The sequence below is a fragment of the Bos javanicus genome, chromosome 24, assembly GCF_032452875.1.
Source record: "Bos javanicus breed banteng chromosome 24, ARS-OSU_banteng_1.0, whole genome shotgun sequence".
NCBI lineage: Eukaryota > Metazoa > Chordata > Mammalia > Artiodactyla > Bovidae > Bos > Bos javanicus.
The window spans coordinates 433,288-457,832 of NC_083891.1; the positions used below are offsets into that span (position 1 = coordinate 433,288).

Sequence of the window (24,545 nt, forward strand, 5' to 3'; positions counted from 1 at the left end):
CATGGATGAATAATATTCAGGAATAAGAGTATGTATGACTTTTGGTTTATCCATTCATCAACTGAGTAGTTTTCACTCTTTGGCTATTCTGAATAATGCTGTTATTATTGTACGAGTTTTTAATGTACGAGTTTTTGTGTGGACCTATGTGTTCCTTTATCCTGGGTACATGCCTAGGGGTGAAATTTCTGGGCTATATGGCAATTCTTTGTTCAACATTTTTAGGAGCTGCCAAACTGATCACCAAAATACAGACATATTTTCTATTCCTACAAAAATGTATGAGAGAGTCCAGATTCCTCCACATTCTTACCAACACATTGTCATTTCTGTCTCTTTTTTCCCACATCAGATAGCACATAGGATCTTACTTCCCTGACCAGGGATCGAACCCGTGCTCCCTGCAGTGGAAGCATAACATCTTGACCATTGGACAGCCTGGGAAGACCCTGTCCCCTGTCTCTTTAATCGTAGTCATGCCAGTGGACGACATGGTGGCTTATTCCAGTTTTGATTTGTGTTTTCCTAACGATTAATGATGTTGAACATCTTTTCGTGTGTTTATTCGCCATGTGCATATCTTCTTTGGAGAAATGTCTATCAAGTCCTTCGCCCATTTTTAATAAAGTTGTTTGTCATCATTGGGTTTTAAGGGTTCTTTATATATTTTTGGTGCAAGTCCATTATATATATAATTTGATAATTTTCCTCCCATTCTGTAGATTATCTTTTCATGTTCCTGATTCACAGAAGTTTTCAGTTTTGATGAAGGCCAATTTATCTAATTTTTTTCTTTTGTTTCGTATGCTTAGTATCATGTTGAAGAAATTATTGCCTAACCAAAGTAATGAATTTAATCCTCTGTATTCTTCTAAGAGGTTTATAATTTTAGTTCTCACATTTATGTCTAGGATCCAGTTTTAGTTTCAGTTCAGTTCAGTTCAGTCGCTCAGTCGTGTCTCATGCTTTGTGACCCCATGATATGCAGATGACACCACCCTTATCGCAAAAAGTGAAGAGGAATTAAAAAGCCTCTTGATGAAAGTGAAAGTGGAGAGTGAAAAAGTTGGCTTAAAGCTCAACATTCAGAAAACGAAGATCATGGCATCCGGTCCCATCACTTCATGGGAAATAGATGATGAAACAGTGGAAACAGTGTCAGACTTTATTTTTTGGGGCTCCAAAATCACTGCAGATGGTGATTGCAGCCATGAAATTAAAAGACACTTACTCCTTGGAAGGAAAGTTATGTCCAACCTAGATAGCATATTCAAAAGCACAGACAGGGCTTCCCTTGTGGCTCAGCTAGTAAAGAATCTGCCTGCAATGTGGGAGACCTTGGTTCGATCCCTGGGTTGGGAAGATCCCCTGGAGAAGAGAAAGGCTACCCACTCCAGTATTCTGGCCTGGAGAATTCCATGGACTGTGTAGTCCATGGGGTCACCCGCAAAGAGTCCTATAACCAGTGTAGTAAATGGCATGTAGTAAATGTTAATAAATGTCAGCTCTTTAAAAAAAAAAAAAAGGCACAGACATTACTTTGCCAAGAAAGGCAAGGCTATGGTTTTTCCAGTGGTCATGTATGGATGTGAGAGCTGGAATGTGAAGAAGGCTGAGCACCGAAGAATTGATGCTTTTGAACTGTGGTGTTGGAGAAGACTCTTGAGAGTCCCTTGGACTGCAAGGAGATTCAACCAGTCTATTCTGAAGGAGATGAGCCCTGGGATTTCTTTGGAAGGAATAACGCTAAAGCTGAAACTCCACTACTTTGGCCACCTCATGAGAAGAGTTGACTCATTGGAAAAGACTCTGATGCTGGGAGGGATTGGGGGCAGGAGGAGAAGGGGACGACAGAGGATGAGATGGCTGGATGGCATCACTGACTCCATGGACATGAGTTTGAGTGAACTCCGGGAGTTGGTGATGGACAGGGAGGCCTGGCATGCTGCGATTCATGGGATCACAAAGAGTCGGACACGACTGAGCGACTGAACTGAACTGAACTGAAATGAACTGAATTGCAGCACGTCAGGCCTCCCTGTCCATCACCAACTCCCGGAGTTCACTCAAACTCATGTCCATTAACTCAGTGATGCCATCCAGCCATCTCATCCTCTGTCGTCCCCTTCTCCTCCTGCCCTCAATCCCTCCCAGCATCACAGTCTTTTCCAATGAGTCAGCTCTTTGCATGAGGTGGCCAAAGTAGTGGAGTTTCAGTTTCAGCATCATTCCTTCCAAAGAACACCCAGGGCTGATCTCCTTTAGAATGGACTATTGGATCTCCTTGCAGTCCAAGGGACTCTCAAGAGTCTTCTCCAGCACCACAGTTCAAAAGCATCAATTCTTCGGTGCTCAGCTTTCTTCACAGTCCAACTCTCACATCCATACATGACCACAGGAAAAACCATAGCCTTGACTAGACAGATCTTTGTTGGCAAAGTAATGTCTCTGCTTTTCAGTATGCTATCTAGGTTGGACATAATTTTCCTTCCAAGAAGTAAGCATCTTTTAATTTCATGGCTGCAATCACCACCTGCAGTGATTTTGGAACCCAAAAAAATAAAGTCTGACACTGTTTCCACTGTTTCCCCATCTATTTCCCATGAAGTGATGGGACCGGAGGCCATGATCTTCGTTTTCTGAATGTTGAGCTTTAAGCCAACTTTTTCACTCTCCTCTTTCACTTTCATCAAGAGGCCTTTTAGTTCCTCTTCACTTTCTGCCATAAGGGTGGTGTCTTCTGCATATCTGAGGTTATTGGTATTTCTCCCGGCAATCTTAATTCCAGCTTGTGCTTCTTCCAGCCCAGCGTTTCTCATGATGTACTCTGCATAGAAGTTAAATAAGCAGGGTGACAATATACAGCCTTGACGTACTCCTTTTCCTATTTGGAACCAGTCTGTTGTTCCATGTCCAGTTCTAACTGTTACTTCCTGACCTGCATATATGTTTCTCAAGAGGCAGATCAGGTGTTCTGGTATTCCCATCTCTTTCAGAATTTTCCACAGTTTATTGTGATCCACACAAAGGCTTTGGCATAGTCAATAAAGCAGAAATAGGTGTTTTTCTGGAACTCTCTTGCTTTTTCCATGATCCAGCAGATGTTGGCAATTTGATCTCTGGTTCCTCTGCCTTTTCTAAGACCAGCTTGAACATCTGAAAGTTCACAGTTCATGTACTGCTGAAGCCTGACTTGGAGAATTTTGAGCATTAGTTTACTAGCATGTGACATGAGTGCAATTGTGCAGTAGTTTGAGCATTCTTTGGCATTGCCTTTCTTTGGGATTGGAATGAAAACTGACCTTTTCCAGTCCTGTGGCCACTGCTGAGTTTTCCAAATTTGCTGGCATATTGCGTGCAGCACTTTCACAGCATCATCTTTCAGGATTTGAAATAGCTCAACTGGAATTCCATCACCTCCACTAGCTTTGTTCATAGTGATGCTTTCTAAGGCCCACTTGACTTCACATTCCAGGATGTCTGGCTCTAGGTCAGTGATCACACCATCGTGATTATCTTGGTCATGAAGCTCTTTTTTGTACAGTTCTTCTGTATATTCTTGCCACCTCTTCTTAATATCTTCTGCTTCTGTTAGGTCCATACCATTTCTGTCCTTTATCAAGCCCATCTTTGCATGAAATGTTCCCTTGGTATCTCTAATTTTCTTGAAGATATCTCTAGTCTTTCCCATTTTGTTGTTTTCCTCTATTTCTTTGCATTGATCTCTGAGGAAGGCTTTCTTATCTCTCCTTGCTATTCTTTGAAACTCTGCTTATATCTTTTTTATACTCTGCCTATACTTATACTCTGCTTATAATTCAGATGCTTATATCTTTCCTTTTCTCCTTTGCTTTTCGCTTCTCTTCTTTTCACAGCTATTTGTAAGGTCTCCCTAGACAGCCATTTTGCTTTTTTTGCATTTCTTTTCCATGGGGAGGGTCTTGATCCCTGTCTCCTGTACAATGTCATGAACCTCTGTCCATAATTCATCAAGCACTCTATCTATCAGATCTAGGCCCTTCAATCTATTTCTGAAGTAGGAATCCAACTTCATTGCTTTGCCTGTGAGTATCAAATTCCCACAGCACCATTTGTTGAAAAGTTTATTCTATGCCACCATTCAGTTATCTTAGAATTCTTCTCAAAATCAATTGATCATAAATGTAAGGGTTATTTTCCTGGACTCCCAATTTTATTCTATTGATTATATGTCTACTTTTATGCCAGCAGTACACTGTAAATTTTGAAATTCAGAAGCATGAATCCCTGCTGTTCTTCTTTTTTAAGAATTTTGTGGATTTTCTGGGTCCCTTGAATTTCCATATATATTTTAGGGACAGCTTGCCAATTATTTTAAAAAGGCAGCTATGATTTTGATAGGGCTTGAAATGAATCTGTATTTAATTTGGGGATTATTGCCATCTTAACAGTATTAACAGTCTTCAGTTCATAAACATTGAATCTTTTTTTCCTTCTTTCCTTCCTTCCTTCCCTCGTTCCTTTCATGCCATAAGTAACCATCTGCTTCCTGAAGATGTCTGCCAATAACTTTGAGAAAAATACTTGGCAAAATGTGAACTCATCAGAGAATTATAGGTAATATATAAGAAACAAAAGTCTTACTTTATGAATTAAAGACTTTATTTTGTCCTTTTTACATGTCTATATATGTGCTCACACTATTCAGGTCTTCTTTAATTTTTCAACAATACTCTGTAAACTGTAATTTTCAGTGTACGAGTCTTTCACTTCTTTTGTTATGTTTATTCCTAAATATTTTAATCTTTTCTGATGCTATTATAAATGAAATTTTCTTAATTTCATTTTCAGTTGCTCATTGCTAGTGTACAGTAATAAAATTTATATTCCTGTGTTGATACTGTACCCAGCAATCATACTGAACTCATCTATTCAGTCTAATAAGTAATTATTGCAGATTCCTTAGAGCTTTCTACCTGTAAGAATGTATCATTTGGGGATAGACATATTTTTAATTCTTCCTTTTCAATCCAGATGTCTTTTATTTCCTTCCCTAGGTGCCCTGGGTAGAACCTGTAGCACAATGTTTAAACAGTAGTTGTGAAAGTGGAAATTCTTTCCTTGTTCCACATCTCAGGGTGAAAATCTCTGTCATTAACCATTAAGCATGAGGTGTTGGGACCTTCCTCGTGGCTCAGATGGTAAACAATCTGCCTGTAATGCAGAAGACCCAGGTTTGATCCCTGGGTCCAGAAGATCCCCTGGAGAAGGGAATGACTACACACTCCAGTATTCTTGCCTGGAGAATTTCATGGACAAAGGACCCTGGTGGGCTACAGTCCATGGGTTGCAAAAGGTCAGACACGACTGAGCAACTAACACACTTTCAGGGTTTATTTGGAAAGAGCAAAAAATTGCATTATGAGCATGCAATCTATGGCAAACCACAGGCATGTTCAGAGAACAAAGGAAGGGAATCTGCTTTTATGGGGAAAATGGGGAAGTTGCAGGGTCTGTTCTAAGTGAAAGTTCATTGGAGGAAGGTGGAGGTTCAGACTGGTGATGGCTTCTCATTGGTTGAGCTGTGATGTTTCTTACTGGCAGGACTGTTGCTGAGCAAGGAGAAATTCTTCCTTTGGGTTAGTAATGTAGTCACTTCCTGTTTGGGAGTGCAAGGTATGCTTCTTCCTGTGGGGTGTGCACATGAAGATCAGTGTGTGCAAATGACGGTGAGCGGTAATGCATGAGAGCTCCCTCTGCAGGTCATTCCTGACTCTAATTTTAGTTGCTGTTGCTGCTGCTAAGTCACTTCAGTCATGTCCGATTCTATGCGACCCCATAGACGGCAGCCCAACAGGCTCCCCAGTCCCTGGGATTCTCCAGGCAAGAACACTGGAGTGGGTTGCCATTTCCTTTAATTTCCAGAGGTTACCTATGGATTTTCATAGAAGCCCTCTATCAGGGTGGAGAAGTCCCCTTATATTCCTAATTCATTGAGTATTTTAGATCATTAAAATGTGTTCAGTTCAGTTCAGTTCAGTTCAGTCACTCAGTCATGTCCGACTCTTTGCAACCCCATGAATCGCAGCACGCCAGGCCTCCCTGTCCATCACCAACTCCTGGAGTTCACTCAGACTCACGTCCTTCGAGCCAGTGATGCCATCCAGCCATCTCTTTGTCAAATGCTGTTTCTGCATCTACTGAGATGATCATGTGGCTTTGTTCTTTATTACTATTATATACTACATGATGTTCAGGTGTTAAACTGATCTTGCATCCCTGTGATAATCTCACTGGTCATAATGTATTGTTCTTTTTGTATAGTTCTTTACTGGATATGGCCTACTAGTATTTTGTTGAGAATCTCTGAGTCTCTGTTTACAATGGATATTTGTTTGTAGTTTTCCTATAATGTCTTTTTCTGGCTTTCACAGGGTAATGCTTCAAAGAATAAGCTGGAAAATGTTCCTTCCTCCTCTTTTACATTTTAGAAGATTTGTGAAGAATTGGTGTTACTTACGTAAATGTTTACTAGAATTCACTAGTGAAGCCATATGGACATGGGCTTTTCTTTGTGGGCAGTTTCAAAATTACTAATTAAATATCTTGTAATAAGTTTAATCAGGTTGTCTATTTCTTGTTGAGTCAGTTTTGGTAATCTGTGTATTTCTAGGAATTTATCCTTTTCACCTTGGTTATCAAATTTGTTGACATACAGTTATTAGTAGCATTCCTTTGTCATACTTTTAAAAAGAAAACTTTTAATTTTAGAACAACTCTAGATTGATAGAAAAGTTGAGAAAATAGTACAGCAAATTTCCATATGTATACCACATTGAATTTCCTCTGTTATTACTATCTAATGTTAATAAAATCTAATGGTACCTGTGTTATAATAGGTCTGTAAATATTGATACATTTCAATGGAATGCATATTTATTTTTCCTTAGTTCTCATCTAATATTCTTTTTAGCTTTGTGTTTCAAAATCCTGTACAGTATACATTATATTTGTTGTGATATCTCCTTAGGTTCCTCTTGACCACGAGAATCATGCTCTGTTTTTTATTACCTCTATAAGTTGAATGTTGAATTTAATCCATATGTTGAACCCCTAATCCCCAGTTTGATGGCATTTGGGAGTTAATTAGGGTTACATTAGGGTCATGAGGGTGGGGACCTCGTGATGCAATTAATGTCCAGAGGAAAAGACACAAAAGTGCTCCATCATGTGAGGACACACAGTATGAAGGCAGCCATCAGCAGATCAGGAAGAGAGCTCTCACCAGACACCGAATCTGCCAACACCTTGACCTTGGACTTTCCGACCTCAAGAACTGTGAGAAAAAAAAATTGTTTAAACTAGCCAGTCCGTGGTATTTTGTTATAGTAGCTCAAGCAGGGACCTGAGCAGTTTTAAGAAGTGTTGGTCACTTCTTAAAAATCCACTATCTTTTGTGGATTGTCCTTCAGTGAGATTTGCCTGTTGGGCTTCTCATTACTGTACAGAGAGTACTGGTTTGGGGAGGAAGACCACAGAGGTAAAGTGCCATTTTCATCACATCTTTTCAAGACTGCACACTGTCAACACGACCCGTTACTATTGCTGTTGACCTTGATGGCATGGCTGGGAATGTTTGCCCCATTTCTCCACTTATTCTTTCTCTCACTTTCCTTATGGTATTCGGGATGAGCTCTGGGGTATGTTCTGTCTCCTTGAAGGTGTGTATCTACATCAATTATTTGGAGTTATTCTGCATGATAGATCTGTCTATTCTCTCGCAATTACTGTTCACCCATTTATTATGTCATTATGGACATGTGGACATTTATTTTGTACACTGAGTTTAATCCAGTACCACTACTGATCATGTTGCTCATATTATACCAGCTTCAGCAATTGGGAGCTTTTTCAGTTGGTTCGTATTTCTGTTTGACATATCCCCATGCTTAGGTATTTTGCTTTTAGCACTTTCTTACTGTCTGGTATTATAAAATTTCCCAGGCTCATCTTTTGTGTTCTGTATACCATTTTTAGAGTCAGTCAATTCTTCAAGGAGTTTCTTGGGTGTTAGGTATGATTGTTACTACTAGGATGCTTATGATCCTTCTTTTTTTTTAGATATAAATTTATTTATTTTAACTGGAGGCTACTTTACAATATTGTATTAGTTTTGCCATACATCAACCTTCTTAATTCCTTAAGCTCAATAGTAATGTTTCCTCTTTCATTCCTGATTTTAGTACTCCAAATCTTTTCTTCTTGACCCCTCCTACCTAAAATTTATCAATTTTGTTGATCTTTGATCTTTTCAAAAACCTATTTTTGCTTTTGTTATTTTCTATATTTTTTCTATTCTCTATCACATTCTGTTCTAATCTTTATAATTTCTTACTTTCTACTTGCAATTGGATTACTTTTGTGCTTTTTTAAAAAGTTTCTAATGCTGGTAGTTTTCAAAACTATGGTTTTTCTAATAGTCATGTATGGATGTGAGAGTTGGACTATAAAGAAAGCTGAGCACTGATGAATTGATGTTTTTGAACTATGGTGTAGGAGAAGACTCTTGAGAGTCCCTTGGACTATAGGGAGATCAAGCCCATTGATCCTCAAAGAAATCAGTCCTGAATATTCATTGGAAGGACTGATGCTGAAGTTGAAACTTCAAAGCTTCAGCCACCTGATGCGAAGAACTGACTCATTTGAAAAGACCCTGATGCTGGGAAATTGAATGCAGGAGAAGAAGGGGACGACAGAGGATAAGATGGTTGGATGGCTTCACCGACTTGATAGACATGAATTTCAGCAAGCTCTGGGAGTTGGTGGTGGACAGAGAAGCCTGGCATGCTGCAGTCCATGGGGTTGCAAAGAGCTGGACAGATTGAGCAACTGAACTGAATGGTGGTAGTTTAGGTTATTATTTTGAGATCTTTTTTTTTTTCTTTCACTATGGCTATTTATAGCTGTGAATCTCCTCTAAGCACTGTGTTGGCCAAGACACATAAATTTTTGTATGGTGTGTTTTCATTTTCTTTAATCTCTCTGTGTTTGCTAATCTATTGTGATTTATTCTTTAACCCATTGGTTATTTATTGAGTGTGTCGTTTAATTTCCTCATATTTGTGAATTTCCCCAATTTCCTCCATTGTTGATTTCTAATTTCATTCCATTGTGGTTGGAATTATACATATTTTTTATTATTTCAGTCCTTTCAAATTTATTAAGGCTTGTTTTAGGGTCTAAAATAGGATCTATCTTGGAGAATGTTCCATGTGACAGATTTGCCTAGCTTTTGTTTATTTGGGAATCTCTCATTTTGCCTTCATTTTGAAGGATAGTTTTGCTGGATATAGAATTCTTGGTTGATTTTTTTTTCCACCCACAACTTGGAACATGTCATTCTGCAGCATTTTAGCCTCTGTGGTTTCTGATAAGAAGACAATTGTTTTTATTTATTTATTTATTTTATTTATTGAGGATCATTTGTACACAACAAATTGTTATTCTCTTGCTGCTTTCAAGATTTTCTCTTTGACTTTGGATTTTGGTAGTTTGACTATAATTCATCTAAATGTGGGCCTGAGTTTATCCTACTTATAATTTGTTGAACTTTGAGATATGTAAATTAAACTTTTTCATCAGATCTGGGAAGTTTTTGACCAGTGTCTCTTCAAATATCCTTTAGCCTTTATTTCTCTCACTCTCCTCTAGGACTTCCAGATGTGTTCTTTGGTATGCCTGATAGTATGGCACAGATAGTACATCTCTAAGACTGTTCATTTTCCTTCATTTCTTTTTCTTTTCTGCTTCTTAGACTGGATACTCTCAATTGACCTATCTTCAAGTTTGCTGATTCTTTCTCTGCCATGTCTAATCTACTGTTGAGATTAGGGAATTTTTCATTTCAGTTATAATTTTCAACTCTAGAATTTCTATTTGTTTCTTTTCAAACAAAAGATTTTCATCTCTATTATTCTCTATTGGTGAGACATCATTTTATGGTTTCATTTAGTTCTTTGTATACGGTATCCTTCAGTTATTTGTAAGTATTTATAATAGTTTATCTAAAAATCTTTGTCTAGTATGTGCAACTTCTGGGCCAGCTCAAGGACAGTTTGCACTGAGTGTTTAACTCTGTTTAGGCTTTTTTCACTATTTCTTTGTATATCTTATAATTTTGTTGAAAACCAAATATTTTAAATAATATGATATGATAACTCTGAAAGTCAGACTGTTCCCTCAAAGGTTTGTGGTTGCTCCTACTGTTTGTTCAATAACTCTCCTGGGTTAATGCTGTAAAGTGTATTTTTCCTCATATGTGACCACTGAAGCTCTGCTCATTTAGCTTAAATGGTCATCTGATGATTGGACATAGATATCTTTAAATGATTTGAACCAATAAGTCTCCTGTCCTTTGGTTTATATGTATGTACTAGAGTACATCTTCAGCACTCCAGCAGTTTACAGCTTTGCTTTAGCCTTCAATTCCTGATTGCACAGAATCTCACAGTCAGCCAGCTATGAGAGATTACAGCATTCTCAGGTCTTTCCTGACTATGCCCACAGTCCTGCACGTGTATGTGCGCTTATATATTTCCAGGAATATATCAGAGCTTATCAAAGCCTTCTTCGGACAACTCATTCCCCAGCATTTCAAAAATGTTCCTCTATTTTTCTATTGTAGTAAAATTTACCATCTTAGCCATTTTAGGGGTACAGTTTAATAGTATTAATGCATTCACATTGTTGTACAGTCATCACACTATTATACTCATAACTTTTCATCTTGTTAAACTCAAACTATATACTCATTATGGGCTTCCCAGGTGGCACTAGGGGTAAAGAATCTGTCTGCCAGTGCAGGAGCCTCAGGAGACACGGGTTAGATCCCTGGGTCAAGAAGATCCCCTAGAGAAGGGCATGGCAACCCACTCCAGTATACTTGCCTGGAGAATCCCTCGCAGGCTACAGTCCATAGAGTCACAAAGAGTCAGGACTGAAGCAACTTAGCATGCATGCATGCATACCCATTAAACAATAACTTCCAGGAGTTCGCTGCAGTCTAGTCATTAGGGCTATACGCTTCCACTGTAGGAGGCATGGGTTTGATCCCTGGTTGGGGAATTTTTTGAGGAACCTCCCTACTGTTTTCTATAGTGGATGTATCAGTTTACATCCCTAACAACAGTGCTCTAAGGTTCCCATTTCCCCATATCCTCCCCAACACTTGTTTTCTGTTTTTTGATAGTAGTCATCCTAAGAGGTGAGAATCACCAGCATTCCTTTTTATTGTCTTTGTCCTAGCTGGTACCTTAACTCGGGTATTTTTGTGGCAATTCCTATGCCCTATGCAGTAATCTTCATACATTACAACCCCGTGAAAAGAATTTTGAGAATTACCTGTATAGTGAAGTGAAGTGAAATTTGCTCAGTCATGTCCGATTCTTTGTGACCCCATGGACTGTAGTCCATGGAATTCTCCAGACCAGAATACTGGAGTAGGTAGCCTTTTCCTTCTCCAGGGATTGAACCCAGGTCTCCTGCATTGCAGGCATATTCTTTACCAGCTGAGCCACAAGGGAAGCCCAAGAATACTGGAGTGAGTAGCCTACTGCTTCTCCAGGGAATCTTCCTGACCCAGGAATTGAACTGGGGTTTCCTGCATTCCAGGCGGATTCTTTACCAACTGACCTATCAGGGAAGCCAATGTATTTTGAAGTTTACGTCTAAGTTTTCTTGTAATAAATGTAGTTTATTACCCCAGGGACTGTAGCCTACCAGGCTCCTCCGTCCATGGGATTTTCCAGGCAAGAATACTGGAGTGGGTTGCCCTTTCCTTCTCCAGGAGATCTTCCTGACCCAGGGATTGAACCCAGGTCTCCTGCATTGTAGGCAGACACTTTACCATCTGAGTCACCAGGGAAGTCCCTAATGAATGTAGTTACAAAAGATAATTTCTGGGGATTTCCCTGGTGGTCCAGTGGATAAGACTCAGAGCTCTCAATGCAGGGGGCCTGGGTTCAATCCCTGGTCAGGAACAAGATCCCACATGCGGCAACAAAGACTGAGCATGCTACAACTAAGACCCAACATAGCCAAATAAATAATGATTTTAAAAAAAAAAAAAAGATAATTTCCATCACATTGTAAAAATTCCATTTAAAAATGAAACTTGTACCATATGATCTTTATTCATTAAACAATTGCTGCTGATTGTTCTTAACAAATGTCCTGAGGAAAGGGCTTTTCCCAACAAGTGAGTTCTGACTCAAGTCAAATAAAGACAAACCCTGTGAACAGGGCTTTTCTAGGGACCTGTGAAACAGGTTTAATGATGACAGCTCTGTGCATATGGGGCTCTGAGGTGAGCTCCAAACCAGTTCTGCCCCCTGTAAAACTATTAGGCTGCTGGTTTCCAAAGCTGAGGAACAGAGGACAGGAAGTTAAAACACCATAAAGCTTGCCACTCTGAGATTCAGCTGCTTTTCTGGAATAAACACACCTTGCATTGTTGCTTGCAAACCTTTGATTAATTTCCAGAATTCTCAAAAAGTTGGATTTTTTTACTCTCTTTGCCAGTGCTCTCATTGCTTTTATGGAGGAGCAGATTTTTGCTGACCATTACTCCACTGTTTTAGAAGTACTTCAAGGTTAACTTTTAGGACAACAAATAACTTGTGTTTCCCAAGTTCTTAGCTTTATTGGGTTTCTACCACTCTTTTTGCCTCTTTGCTTCTTGGCCAAGGAAAGGCTTCTCAGTGAAAAAGAACTTTATTGGAAACATAGTTTACTCAATAGCATATTATGTTTGTAGCAACTGAGTTCTAGGTATTATTCATTCAACAAGCACTTGTCAGAACTATCCCTTCTTCCTGAAGGAAAAGGTGTCAAAATAGATAAGATAGATATAGATAGATAAATCTTTGTTTTGAAATTATAATGGTCATTTTATTACTTAATATTTTAAAGGAAATAAAAGTGAGTTTCATTTAAAGACTGATTCATTTTTGCTTACTGACTTCCTTATTTCATTTGAGATAACTAAAAATTTTAAAGAAGTGAACTCCACCCTCCCCTGCCACTTTACTATTCTATTGTAGGAATACGGAGAAGGCAATGGCACCCCACTCCAGTACTCTTGCCTGGAAAATCCCATGGACAGAGGAGCCTGGTAGGCTGCAGTCCATGAGGTCACTAAGAGTCGGACATGACTGAGCGACTTCACTTTGACTTTTCACTTTCATGCATTGGAGAAGGAAATGGCAACCCACTCCAGTGTTCTTGCCTGGAGAATCCCAGAGACAGAGGAGCCTAGTAGGAGGTCGTCTATGGGGTCACACAGAGTCAGACACGACTGAAGCAATTTAGCAGCAACAGCAGCAGCATTGTAGAAATAACAGATATGGTCAGCTGTAAAATTCAGTAAATATTAATGCTTGATTCTTTCTTTTTATTTACTTATTTTCAAAATAGTAGGTTGGGACTTCCCTGGTGGTACAGTGGATAAGAATCTATCTGCCAGTGCAGGGCACATGGGTTTAATCCCTGGTCCAGAAAGACTCCACATGCCACAGAGCAATTGAGCCTGTAGCCACGACTACTGAACACATACTCTCAACAAGAGAAGCCACTGCAATGAGAAGCCCACACACCACAACACAGAGTAACCCTCACTCACAGCAACTAGAGAAAGCCTGCACAGTAACGAAGACCCAGCACAGCCATAACTTAAAAAAAAAAAAAAGTAGGTTGGTTCCTAGGAAACTTCCAGAAATTATCATCCTTATCAATGATAAACACACAAATGATCCACTGTTGGGAGATTATTCAAACTAGTTCCTGAGTCCTTTTGATATGACCCTAATAGTCTTTGATAATTCCTTGCCTCTTAGAAGGATGAGATTCATAGGCTCATACAAATTTCTTGACTCATATCTAGAATTACCCCGTTTGATGAGGAACCCTAGATCTTTTTGAAAAATTGTGTTAAATACACAGAACAAAATACACAAAGCTAGTGGAGATGATGGAATTCCAGCTGAGCTATTTCAAATCCTAAAAGATGATGCTGTGAAAGTGCTGCACTCAATATGCCTGCAAATTTGAAAAACTCAGCAGTGGCCACAGCCCTGGGAAAGGTGTTTTCATTCTAATCCCAAAGAAAGGCAATGCCAAAGAATGCTCAAACTACTGCACAATTGCACTTATTCACACACTAGTAAAGTAATGCTCATAATTCTCCAAACCAGGCTTCAACAGTATGTGAACTGTGAACTTCCAGGTGTTTAAACTGGTTTTAGAAAAGGCAGAGGAACCAGAGATCAAATTCCCAACATCCATTGGATCATCAAAAAAGCAAGAGAGTTCCAGAAAAACATCTATTTCTGCTTTATTGACTATGCCAAAGCCTTTGACTTGTGGATCACAACAAACTGGAAAATTCTGAAAGAGATGGGAATACCAGACCACCTAACCTGCCTCCTGAGAAATCTGTATGCAGGTCAGGTCAGTTCAGTTCAGTCGCTCAGTCGTGTCAGGAAGCAACAATTAGAACTGGACATGGAACAACAGACTGGTTCCAAATTGGGAAAGGAGTACATCAAGGCTGTATATTATCACCCTGCTTATTTAACTTATATGCAGCGTACATCATCAGAAACGCTGGGCTGGAGGAAGCACAAGCTGGAATCAAGATTGCCCGGAGAAATATCAATAACCTCAGAAATGCAGATGACACCACCCCTAAGGCATAAAGCAAAGAAGAACTAAAGAGCCTCTTGATGAAAGTGAAAGAGGAGAGTGAAAAAGTTGGCTTAAAGCTCAACATTCAGAAAACGAAGATTATGGCATCCAGTCCCATCACTTCATGGCAAATAGATGGGGAAACAGTGGAAACAGTGGCTGACTTTATTTTTTGGGGCTCCAAAATCACTGCAGATGGTGATTGCAGCCATGACATTAAAAGACACTTGATCCTTGGAAGGAAAGTTATGACCAACCTAGACAGCATATTAAAAAGCAGAGACATTACTTTGTCAACAAAGGTCCATCTAGTCAAGGCTATGGTTTTTCCAGTATGGAAAAACCATATGTATGGTTTCATGTATGGATGTGAGAGTTGGACTATAAAGAAAGCTGAGTGCCAAAGAACTGATGCTTTTGAACTGTGGTGTTGGAGAAGACTTTTGAGAGTCCCTTGGACTGCAAGGAGATCCAACCAGTGCATCCTCAAGGAAATCAGTCCTGAATATTCATTGGAAGGACTGATGCTGAAGCTGAAACTTCAATACTTTAGCCACCTGATGCGAAGAGCTGACTCATTTGAAAAGACCCTGGTGCTGGGAAAGATTGAAGGCGGGAGGAGAAGGGCACAACAGAGGATGACATGGTTGGATGGAATCACTGACTCAATGGACATGAGTTTGAGTAAACTCGGGAGTTGGTGATGGTCAGGGAGGCCGGGCGTGCTGCAGTCCATGGGGCTGCAAAGAGTCGGACACGACTAAATGACTGAACTGAACTGAACTGGAGTTGATTTAAAGTATGGGCGTGTGGAGTGTGTGTAGGTTACATTCAAATATTGCAGCATTTTATGTAAGGGACTTGACCTTCTTAGGATTCTGCTGAAATAAAGGTAGGACTGTGCTCACCACTTTTCAAAGCCTTTTTACTCTGTGGATATTGTCCTCTGATGAATAAAATTAAGTTTTTAAGAATTCTAGTGTGTTTTTTATTTTGTTACCTGTGCATTTTGTGTCATATCAAGAAATTATCACCAAACCCGGTGTCCTGAAACTTTCGCCCTATGTTTTTGCCCAAGAATTTTATAGTTGTATGTGTTATATTTAGGCCATGGATCCATTTTGAGTTAATTTTTTATAATGGTGTTAGGGAAGGGTCCAACTTCAATATGACAAAACCATTTTATTTTTTAATTTTCTATTTTTACTTTCCCGTTAGATCAGATCAGACAAGTTTCCTCTAAATGAAGGAATTAACTGGCACAGTTCATTGCCATATAATTCTTGGTATAATTACCAGAAATTGAAAAAGTGAATGGCTTTAATGACTGGGCAATAAATCTTCCAAGTCACATATTTTCCAAATCTGTTTTCAGCAAACTTGAATGTGGTCCTAATTGAATTGTCGTCTAATGGACCGTTTGAAATAATTCTAATCATAGGCTGCTCTATGGCTATTTCTGGCATTAGACTTGGTGAGACTCACAGGCTGAGCATCTTTGTGCCTTCAGAGCTCTCACTGCTGTCTCCTCCTGTCACATGAAAGGCCTCTCAGTACCAACACCATGACAACGAGAAGCCCCAGAAGAGTCAGTGCAAGCCGTGCCACATTCAGCAATCAATACTTGTCATTAAACTAAAGACTTTTTAAATGTTTACTTTGGAAGGCTAATAATCATTTGTCAAATCTTATAACTATGTTCCAATTTGATTTAATAATTGCAAAGACTCAATCTAGAAATTTTTTTACTGTAAAAATCTGTTTTTTTACATTACTTGATTTATAAATGTGATAAAATACACATGCATAAAATTTACTATCTCAGCCACTTTGTAGCATATAGTTTGAAGTGAAGTGAAGTGAAAGTCACTCAATCACGTCGACTCTCTGCAACCCCATGGACTGTAGTCGGCCAAGCCCCTCTGTCCATGGAATTCTCCAGGCAAGACTACTGGAGTGGGTAGCCTTTCCCTTCTCCAGGGTATCTTCCCCACCCAAGGATAGAACCCAGGTCTCCCGCGTTGCGGGCAGATTCTTTACCAGCTGAGCCACAGGGAAGCCCGTGTACAGTTTAGTAGTGTTAGTTACATTCACATTGTAGTGCATCTACTCCAGAACACTTTCCATTTTTCAAAACTAAAACTCTATTCCCAATAGAAACAACTTTGAAATATTTTCACAAAGAGAGACTTAGCCTCAAGGGTAATGTTTAACTTCAATTTATCTAATTTTGTTGTAGAGGAGAGTGATAGGGTAACCAAGCATAAATTATTAGGATAAAATATCAGGATTAGCACTTACAAATAAGGTCTATGGGAGTAGCATGGAAAACGTTTACTGTTTTTCCCTTTTTTTTTTTAATTGCTTTTGTTTAAAATTTGATCGCCTTAACTACTGTAAACATAGCCTATTTTTGTGCTTAAAATACTGAATGGAAAACTCCATTGTGTGTTGCTTTGGACATATTTGGTCAAATGTGTGTTAATTTGGCTGTAAAGGCATTTAAAGCAAACAAACAAAAAAAAGCTGTGAAAATGGCCTTGGAGCATTATCTTTAGTTACTTGAAGAGTTTCTAGTTTTTTTTAAAGTACAGTTTATGTTAAGATAATTTTTATTAATTTAGAGAAGACAATCAATGTCTGTGAGAAAACGGACTTTCTTTTGGATTTTCTTTTTGTGGTCATTGTAAGTGATTGCTTTTTCCTTTTATTAGTTTCACATTCTTCCTTTGTTCTAAAACTTAGACTGACATCTAGCTTTGACAATCATAGTATGTTTTATTTTCCTGAGGGGGGAATAATTTATAATGCTGTTTAGTTTTGTACTATTTGTGTGTTGGTGAATTTTTAAACTGTGTGCTAACTGCAATGAATTATATGAACTGAGGAAAAAATATATATATATATATCAGGATTAAATTCTTCTGGGGCAGTGCAATGGAAACCAGAGATCAAAGAGAAACAACCTTGTTGGATTTTTTGATTGTTATAAAAGAGCTCGTTCATTCTATTTTAAAATGCATGATGGTAGTATCAAATGACTATGGCATTTAGATTTCGTTGACTATATTTAAAAGATCATATGATAAAATATTTATTTTTAAATAAAATATTTACAGCTTGCTGGAAATTAGGGCTTCCCTCGTGGCTCAAACAGTAAAGAATCCACCTGCAATGCGGGAGACCTGAGTTCTATCCCTGGGTTACAAAGGTCCCCTGGAGGAGGGCATGGCAACTCAGTCCAGTATTCTTGCCTGGAGAATCTCTTGGACAGAGAAGCATGGCGGGCTACAGTCCATGGGGTCATAACGAGTCAGACACGACTGAGGACTAAGCACAGCACAGCTGGAAATTATATCCTTTGCAACTATTTATTTTTATTATGAAAAATTTAGATGCCAACTTAAAGGTGTATTATCCCTTTTATACTAGTAGGTTTTTCCAAAATTCTTGACGGGATATGTCACATGTGAAGACCACAGCATTAGGGGAGAGGGATCCCTATGGAATACTGAACCAAAATTGAAATTCACTGGAGACTCACATCCTAACGTATTCAGTATCTCACTGTGGACAGTGTCTCCACAGCAGGACTCATGAAAGGGTAGCCGCTGAGCTTCACCCCTTCGTCTGTTACATTATTCCATAATCAACCTGTAAAACAGCTACCAATTTCAAGGAAAGTTTTAAGAAAAACTTGCATTACTGTGCCTGGCCTAGGTTAGGAAGTAAGTTACACAACTGTATCAAAAGTTTATCTTTCCCTCCCAGCACCACACAGTAAAAGACAGAATGGGAGGAGAGGTTTACAAATCATGTATCTGATAATGAATTATATGCATATACATATATATATAGAGAGAGAGAGAAATCTATACATATGTAGAGAGAGAGAAATCTATACATATGTAGAGAGAGAGAGAAAGCAAAAGCACAGCGGTGGTTGCAGGGTCAGGGAGCCAGGAAATGGTAGTTACTGCTTGATGGGAGCAGAGTTTTAGTTTAGTGAAAATGAGGCAAGTGTTGATAAAAACTAATTGCTCTGGAAATTAGCATATGTGAAATATCAAACAGGAAAGATGATGGGTGACTGTTACTGAAATAAACATCATGACGTGACTGGATAACTGATTATGAAAGAAATCACATTAAACTTGTGTTGTCTGCTTGATCTCGTGTCTTGAAAAGTTTTGCCAGCCTAGGATGTCTCCCTGTGTGTAAGAGGGGGTGTGCCTCGCTCCCTGGCAGCCTGGCAGCCTGCTCATGTGAGCGTGCTTGGAGAAAATATCGAGAAGTAACGGGGAGAGGGCAAGGGGATGGAGGAGAGCGCGCCTCTGGACCTTAGCGTGTGGAGCAGGCTTTACTTTAATTAGCCACTGAAGGTGGCTTTTCCCAAACTTGAAGTTTTTTATTCCAGGGGCAATGAAGAATAGTGTTTTCCTTTGCTTTTTAAAAGGGAAATGGGATCTGAGACTGTTTCTCAGAGATCTGTGTAAGTTGAGGTCTGGTGATATTCCCTTTAAGTCAGTGGTTTTATCTGCGTGATTCCCAGACCAGCAACATCAGCTTCTCCTGGGAACTTGTGAAAAATGCACATTCTTGGGCTGCATTCCAAATTAGCCAGTTCCAGAACTCGGAGGTCCTCCATGACTGATGCCTCCCCAAATTTTAGAGCCACTCACACCTGCATGGTTTGAGTTGCATTGCCCTTGTAGTTGACATGTCTAGGTGATGTAACTGTTAGTTTTATGTAAACATTAGACATTTCATTTTTGTGTTTTTTGGAACCAATGTAATTAGTTTTCAGTTATATAGAAGAGCACAAAGTCTGTCCTGCCTGATGAATAAAGTTCCCTTTTGCCAAGTGAGGAACAACAGCGTGTCCTAATCCAGCGGCCTCAGGCCAAACAAACAGGCGGTGTCCTTAGATCGCTGGACAGGTCAGCCTGCGGGAGGTGACCTAGGGTACGCCTAGCAGGTGGCCTGGAGGTCTGCAGGCAACGCTGTGGTCATTTGAGCCAGAGCCAGGGGCTGACAGGAAAGAGGTGGGCCCGGCTGTTTCCCAGAGCAGGGCCGAGCTGCATCTTTTTTAAAGGGACCTGCTCTGTCTTTTTAGCCAGAACCCATGCTCCTGCCTCCCAGAGGTTTGTGAAGCATGGTTTTCACCAGGTTCTTTTCTTCTTTCAATTTTGCTGCCACTTCTGATCCTTTTGAAGTGCAGCCATTTGGTGTTTTTAAAATGCAAATCATATCCAGTCATTTCCTTCCTTAATATTAAAACTGCCCAGGACTTCCCATTCCCCTTAGGGGAGAGTTCAGAAGTTGCAGCTGGCCTTTGCTTCACTCACGCCTCTGAGTGTCTGATGGCTGTCAGGGGCTGTGCAGACAGTGTGGCCCAGCCTGGGGATGCTCCAGGGTCCCCAGTGAGGGAGGGGCCCCCACCCTACAGCCTGAGCTGCGCACCTCTCCTGGGGTCCGCAGGACAGGGGTCCATGCGCATAAACTGTTCCCCCACACTCCCGTCTCCCTTCTCTCGAAGCTCCACGAGGACTGGGGTGCTGATGCAGCCATGTCCAGGCCTCCAGGAGGCCCGGTCATGACGCCTCTTCTCCGATGCCGGTCCCTGCTGTTTACACGCCCACTATCTGTTTCCTCCTAGTTTGGAGCCGAGTTCCGAAGGTTCTCTCTGGACCGCCAGAAGCCTGGGAGGTTCGAAGACTTCTACAAGCTCGTCGTGCACACCCACCACATCGCCAACACCGAGGTGACCATTGGCTATGCAGACGTGCATGGCGACCTGCTGCCCATCAACAACGATGACAACTTCTGCAAGGCCGTCTCCAGCGCAAACCCCCTGCTCAGGGTTTTCATCCAGAAACGAGGTACTCAAGAGACTGAGCCCATGCTCCTGCTTGGCGCTCATTTAAAAAATAAATACACCTTCCAGTTTCGTCTGTCATTTCAGAACCATGTTATTCTGATTTCTTTTTTTTATTTATTTTTTAATTGGAGGAAAATTGCTTTACAATGCTGTGTGGTTCCTGCCGTACAACAACACAAATTATATATATATATCCCCTCCACCCATCCCACTTACTCTGTTTTCTAGCCTTTGATGAGAGACTAAAGAAATTAAGATCTGTTTGGTCAACATTAATTTCTTAGAAAACATTCTTAATAATATTTAAACTGCATTTTCCACCTGAAATTGTGTTGACTCATGATTTTTAAATACTGAGAGAAAATGACATTGATATTTTCAGTATTTTAACCGGAGTCATTAGCCAGTAACCCAAGAATTAAAGTAAAGGTTGTTAGTATATGTTTTCCACTGTCTTTTTAGGGTTGGGAAAAAATGTAAACTTTAGATTATAACTTTGGTTGGTTTTTAGCTCTGAAGGCCTGTAACAGCAGTATAACTTTATGTGAAAATAAATCGCTAACACAGGTTAATGACTGAGGTGGGGGCATTCCGGTGGATTTACTCCTCAAAGCTGCACATTAGACTTGTTTTCTTGTCTCTGGACTTGGGAGAACCTTAACAATTCTAAATACCGTCCTGGAGAGAAGGACACTAGCAGGGGAGGCCTGGCGTGGGGAAAGGGCTCTTTCCAATTCCCGTGGGGTGACTGTCCCTCCTTCCCTGAGGGGCCTCTGCGCCGCCCTGGGGGAGCAGTGTGGTGGGCGGGGGCACCTCTCACAGTGTTCTCTGCTGAGGACTCTGCCGTCTGGGGAGGAGGGAGACTGGCCTTAGTCCCTGGGGCTGTGGGCTCTTCCCACCGGAAGCAGCAGCAGTGTGCGGGCGGAAGGCCCAGACGCGGAGCCCAGAGCTGCTGGCATGGGGCCGGGGACCTGGTTCTCTCTCCTCCACTTGAGTCCCTGCTTGACTGACGGTGTTCTTACATCGCTCGCCACCAGTTGTCCTGTGGCGAGGGGGCCACACATGCAGAGCGCGCTGAGCATCGGCCAGGGCCTCCTGTGTGCGCTGTTGGAGGGGACGTGGAGGAGGGCCCGCAGGGGGGCCGCTGACCTCACCTCGATCTGGTTCTCTGGCACCAGATCAGAAGCGCTGCATCTGCGGCCCTGACTGAGCCAGTGTGTCCTGCTGCTGGTCCCGAAAAGTCAACACAGCTGCCACTTCCTCACGGTGACTGGGGTGAGGCGGGCGCGGGCGCTCCGGTGCAGTCGCCGGGGCTTCGGGCCCTCCACGGCCCCTCCTGTGTGGCTACACCTGCACCAACTGCCCCTCACGTCTGGGTGCCTGTTCTCCTTCGACCCTCTCAGCCAGGCCTGATCTCCACTAGCCTGCATCCCCGCCATCCTCTCGTCTCTTTATTCTGGCTTCTCCGTGTTGTGTCATCAGTTGCTCCCAGGGCTGGTGTGTTGTCCAGATCCCACGTCCACAGCTCTGCCGGCCATCCCAGGTTGTGGCGTCACCTCCCGAGGTGCAGAAAGTGAGGCGTGGGTGTGAAGCCGTGCGCGTGTGTGAGAAACGGGTCTCTGTGCCGCTGGCACGTGCAGTGGGGTGGGAGGCACCACTGGCGCCCTCGTGACACACCTGTGCCGTTGGCAGACCAGGGGAGGCGGGACGCTGCCCGCGGGGCCGCACACATGGCTCTGCTGCTCAGGCGTGCGGCCTCAGGCCCCGCGTCCTGTCCTTTGTACTTTTTGCTTTTTCCCTGGCCTCACAGAAGTGGCCCGAAGATTAACCAGCTGCCTCAGGGCTCTAACCTTTTTGTAAGCATTTCCAGCGCTGGGGCTTCGCCTCCAGCCGCTGCCTTTCTGTTCCGTGACCGCAGGGGGCGCTCACCCCCGACCCCCAGCACTCTCTCAGGGACCCTGACTTCAGGGGGTGCTCACTCCCGCCCCCCCGCCAGCACTCTCAGGAACCCTGACTGCAGGGGCGCTCACTCCCGCCCCCCAAGCACTCTCTCAGAGACCCTGATATCAGGGGTGCTCACCCCCGCCCGCCTCCCCAGCACTCTCTCAGGGACCCTGACTGCAGGGGGTGCTCACCCCTGCCCTGCCCCCCAGCACTCTCTCAGGGCCCCTGACTGCAGGGGGCGCTCACCCCGGCCCCCCAGCACTCTCTCAGGGACCCTGACTGCAAGGGGCTCTCCCCCCTGCTCCCCCCTCCCCCCAGCACTAGTCTATCACGGCCTGGTGGCCCCTGAGCCTACCGTTCTCACCGGTTCTATGGGGGAGCCCACCTCGGGTTGTTGTCAGGCTTCAAGAGAAGAATGTTCCCGCTGTGTAGGAAGCCTGGCCCCTCGATACTGTCGCTGTTGCCGGGAGAGGCAGGGGCAGCTGCGCTTCTCCGGACGGCAGGCGGGAAGCAGCACCACCCTGATGCCCGCCGTGCTCAGGAAAGGCCCACCAGCCCTGTGACGGGGCTGTCCTTCCTGGGAATGGACGGGCCTGAGAGTCCTGGAGGGAACTCTCCAACCCCACGTCCTTTCCCACAGCATGGGCTCTGAGCTTTGGGTCACAGAAATGCTATTTCTGTGATTTTACGGTAATCACACCCGCTCTGTCATCTACTTCATAAATTTCTGTAAATTGATGGTGGATGAACAGATAAACGAAATGCGGTGTATCTGCCCACCAAGGTTTTATTCAGCCATAAGAAGGAGTGAAGCGCTGGGGTCCAGCCTGCAGTACAGCCGGGAAGCAAGGCCTCGTGGATGAAACCGGCCTGTGTTGTACGGCTCCACGCACGATCCACCGGGTTCTGTTTGTGACCAGTTTATCTGTAGCAGCACTTTCACGGCTGTCTGCAGACGCGCACAGGTTGCCAACGCACGTTCCCACCGAGGCAGAGTAGGCGCTGCTCTGCCTGCCTGTTTCAGCTCACACTGTGAACTGTGTGCTTTCCATGGTCTATTTAGTGCCACATTTTCCACATTTTTCTTTTTTTTTTTTAATGTATTCAAATACATATAAAATTTAGCAGTGTAGGGGCTTCCCTGTTGACTCAGTGGTAAAGAATCCACCTGCCAATGCAGGAGACACAGGTTGGATCCCGGATCCGGGAAGATCCCACATGCCACAGAGTCCCCAAGTCCAGGTGCCGGAACTACAGAGCCTGTGCCTAGAACCTGGGGGCCACGACCAGAGAAGCCACCACAATGAGAAGTCTGTGCACCACAACGAGCGAGTAGCCCTCCATCTCCATAACTAGAGAAAAGCCAGCACAGCCATGGAGACTCAGCACAGCCAGATAAACAAACACAATTATAAAAAGAATAGTTTCGTGTTGGGACCATGTAAGCGTTCAGCTCACTGGCTAATTAAATATGCTCCTGCTGTCGTGCAGCACCCACCACCATCCGCCCCAGTAACTTCTTCTCATAAAACTGAATCACTCTACCTATTAAACACTGACTCCCCATCTCCCCTCCCTCAAACCTGGCAACCACCACTTTTTGCCTCTATGATTTTGACAACTCTGAGTACCTCATATAAGTGATATTAGACAGTATTTGTCCTTTTGTACTGGCTTATTTCAGTGACTGAGCAAAATGTCCTCCAAGCTTCATCCATGCTGTAACCTATGTCACAATTTACTGTTCCTTTAAGGCTGAATAATAGTACATTCTATGGCTACCACATTTTGCTTTTCCACTCATCCATTGATGAACACGTAGGTTTCTTCCACGTTAAGCTATTGTGAATAATGCTGCTGTGAACATGAGAGACAAAAAGCTCTTCGAGACCCTGCTTTCAATTCCCAAGTATGAACCTAGAAGTGGAATGGTAACTGTATTTTTTATTTTTTTGAGGAAGCCCCATACTGTTTTTCACAGTGGTTGTTCCATTTTACA

The 24,545-nt window shown here is 42.2% G+C and overlaps 1 protein-coding gene across 1 annotated transcript in view; it reads left to right on the forward strand.

Annotated features, from left to right (window-relative positions):
- The window catches only part of PARD6G (par-6 family cell polarity regulator gamma), a 77,956-nt gene that overhangs the window by 20,513 nt on the left and 32,898 nt on the right, over positions 1–24,545 (forward strand). The window contains exon 2 of the mRNA XM_061399454.1: positions 20,381–20,603. Within this exon, the coding sequence (XP_061255438.1) occupies positions 20,381–20,603 (223 nt within the window). The remainder of the gene's footprint in view (positions 1–20,380; positions 20,604–24,545) is intronic.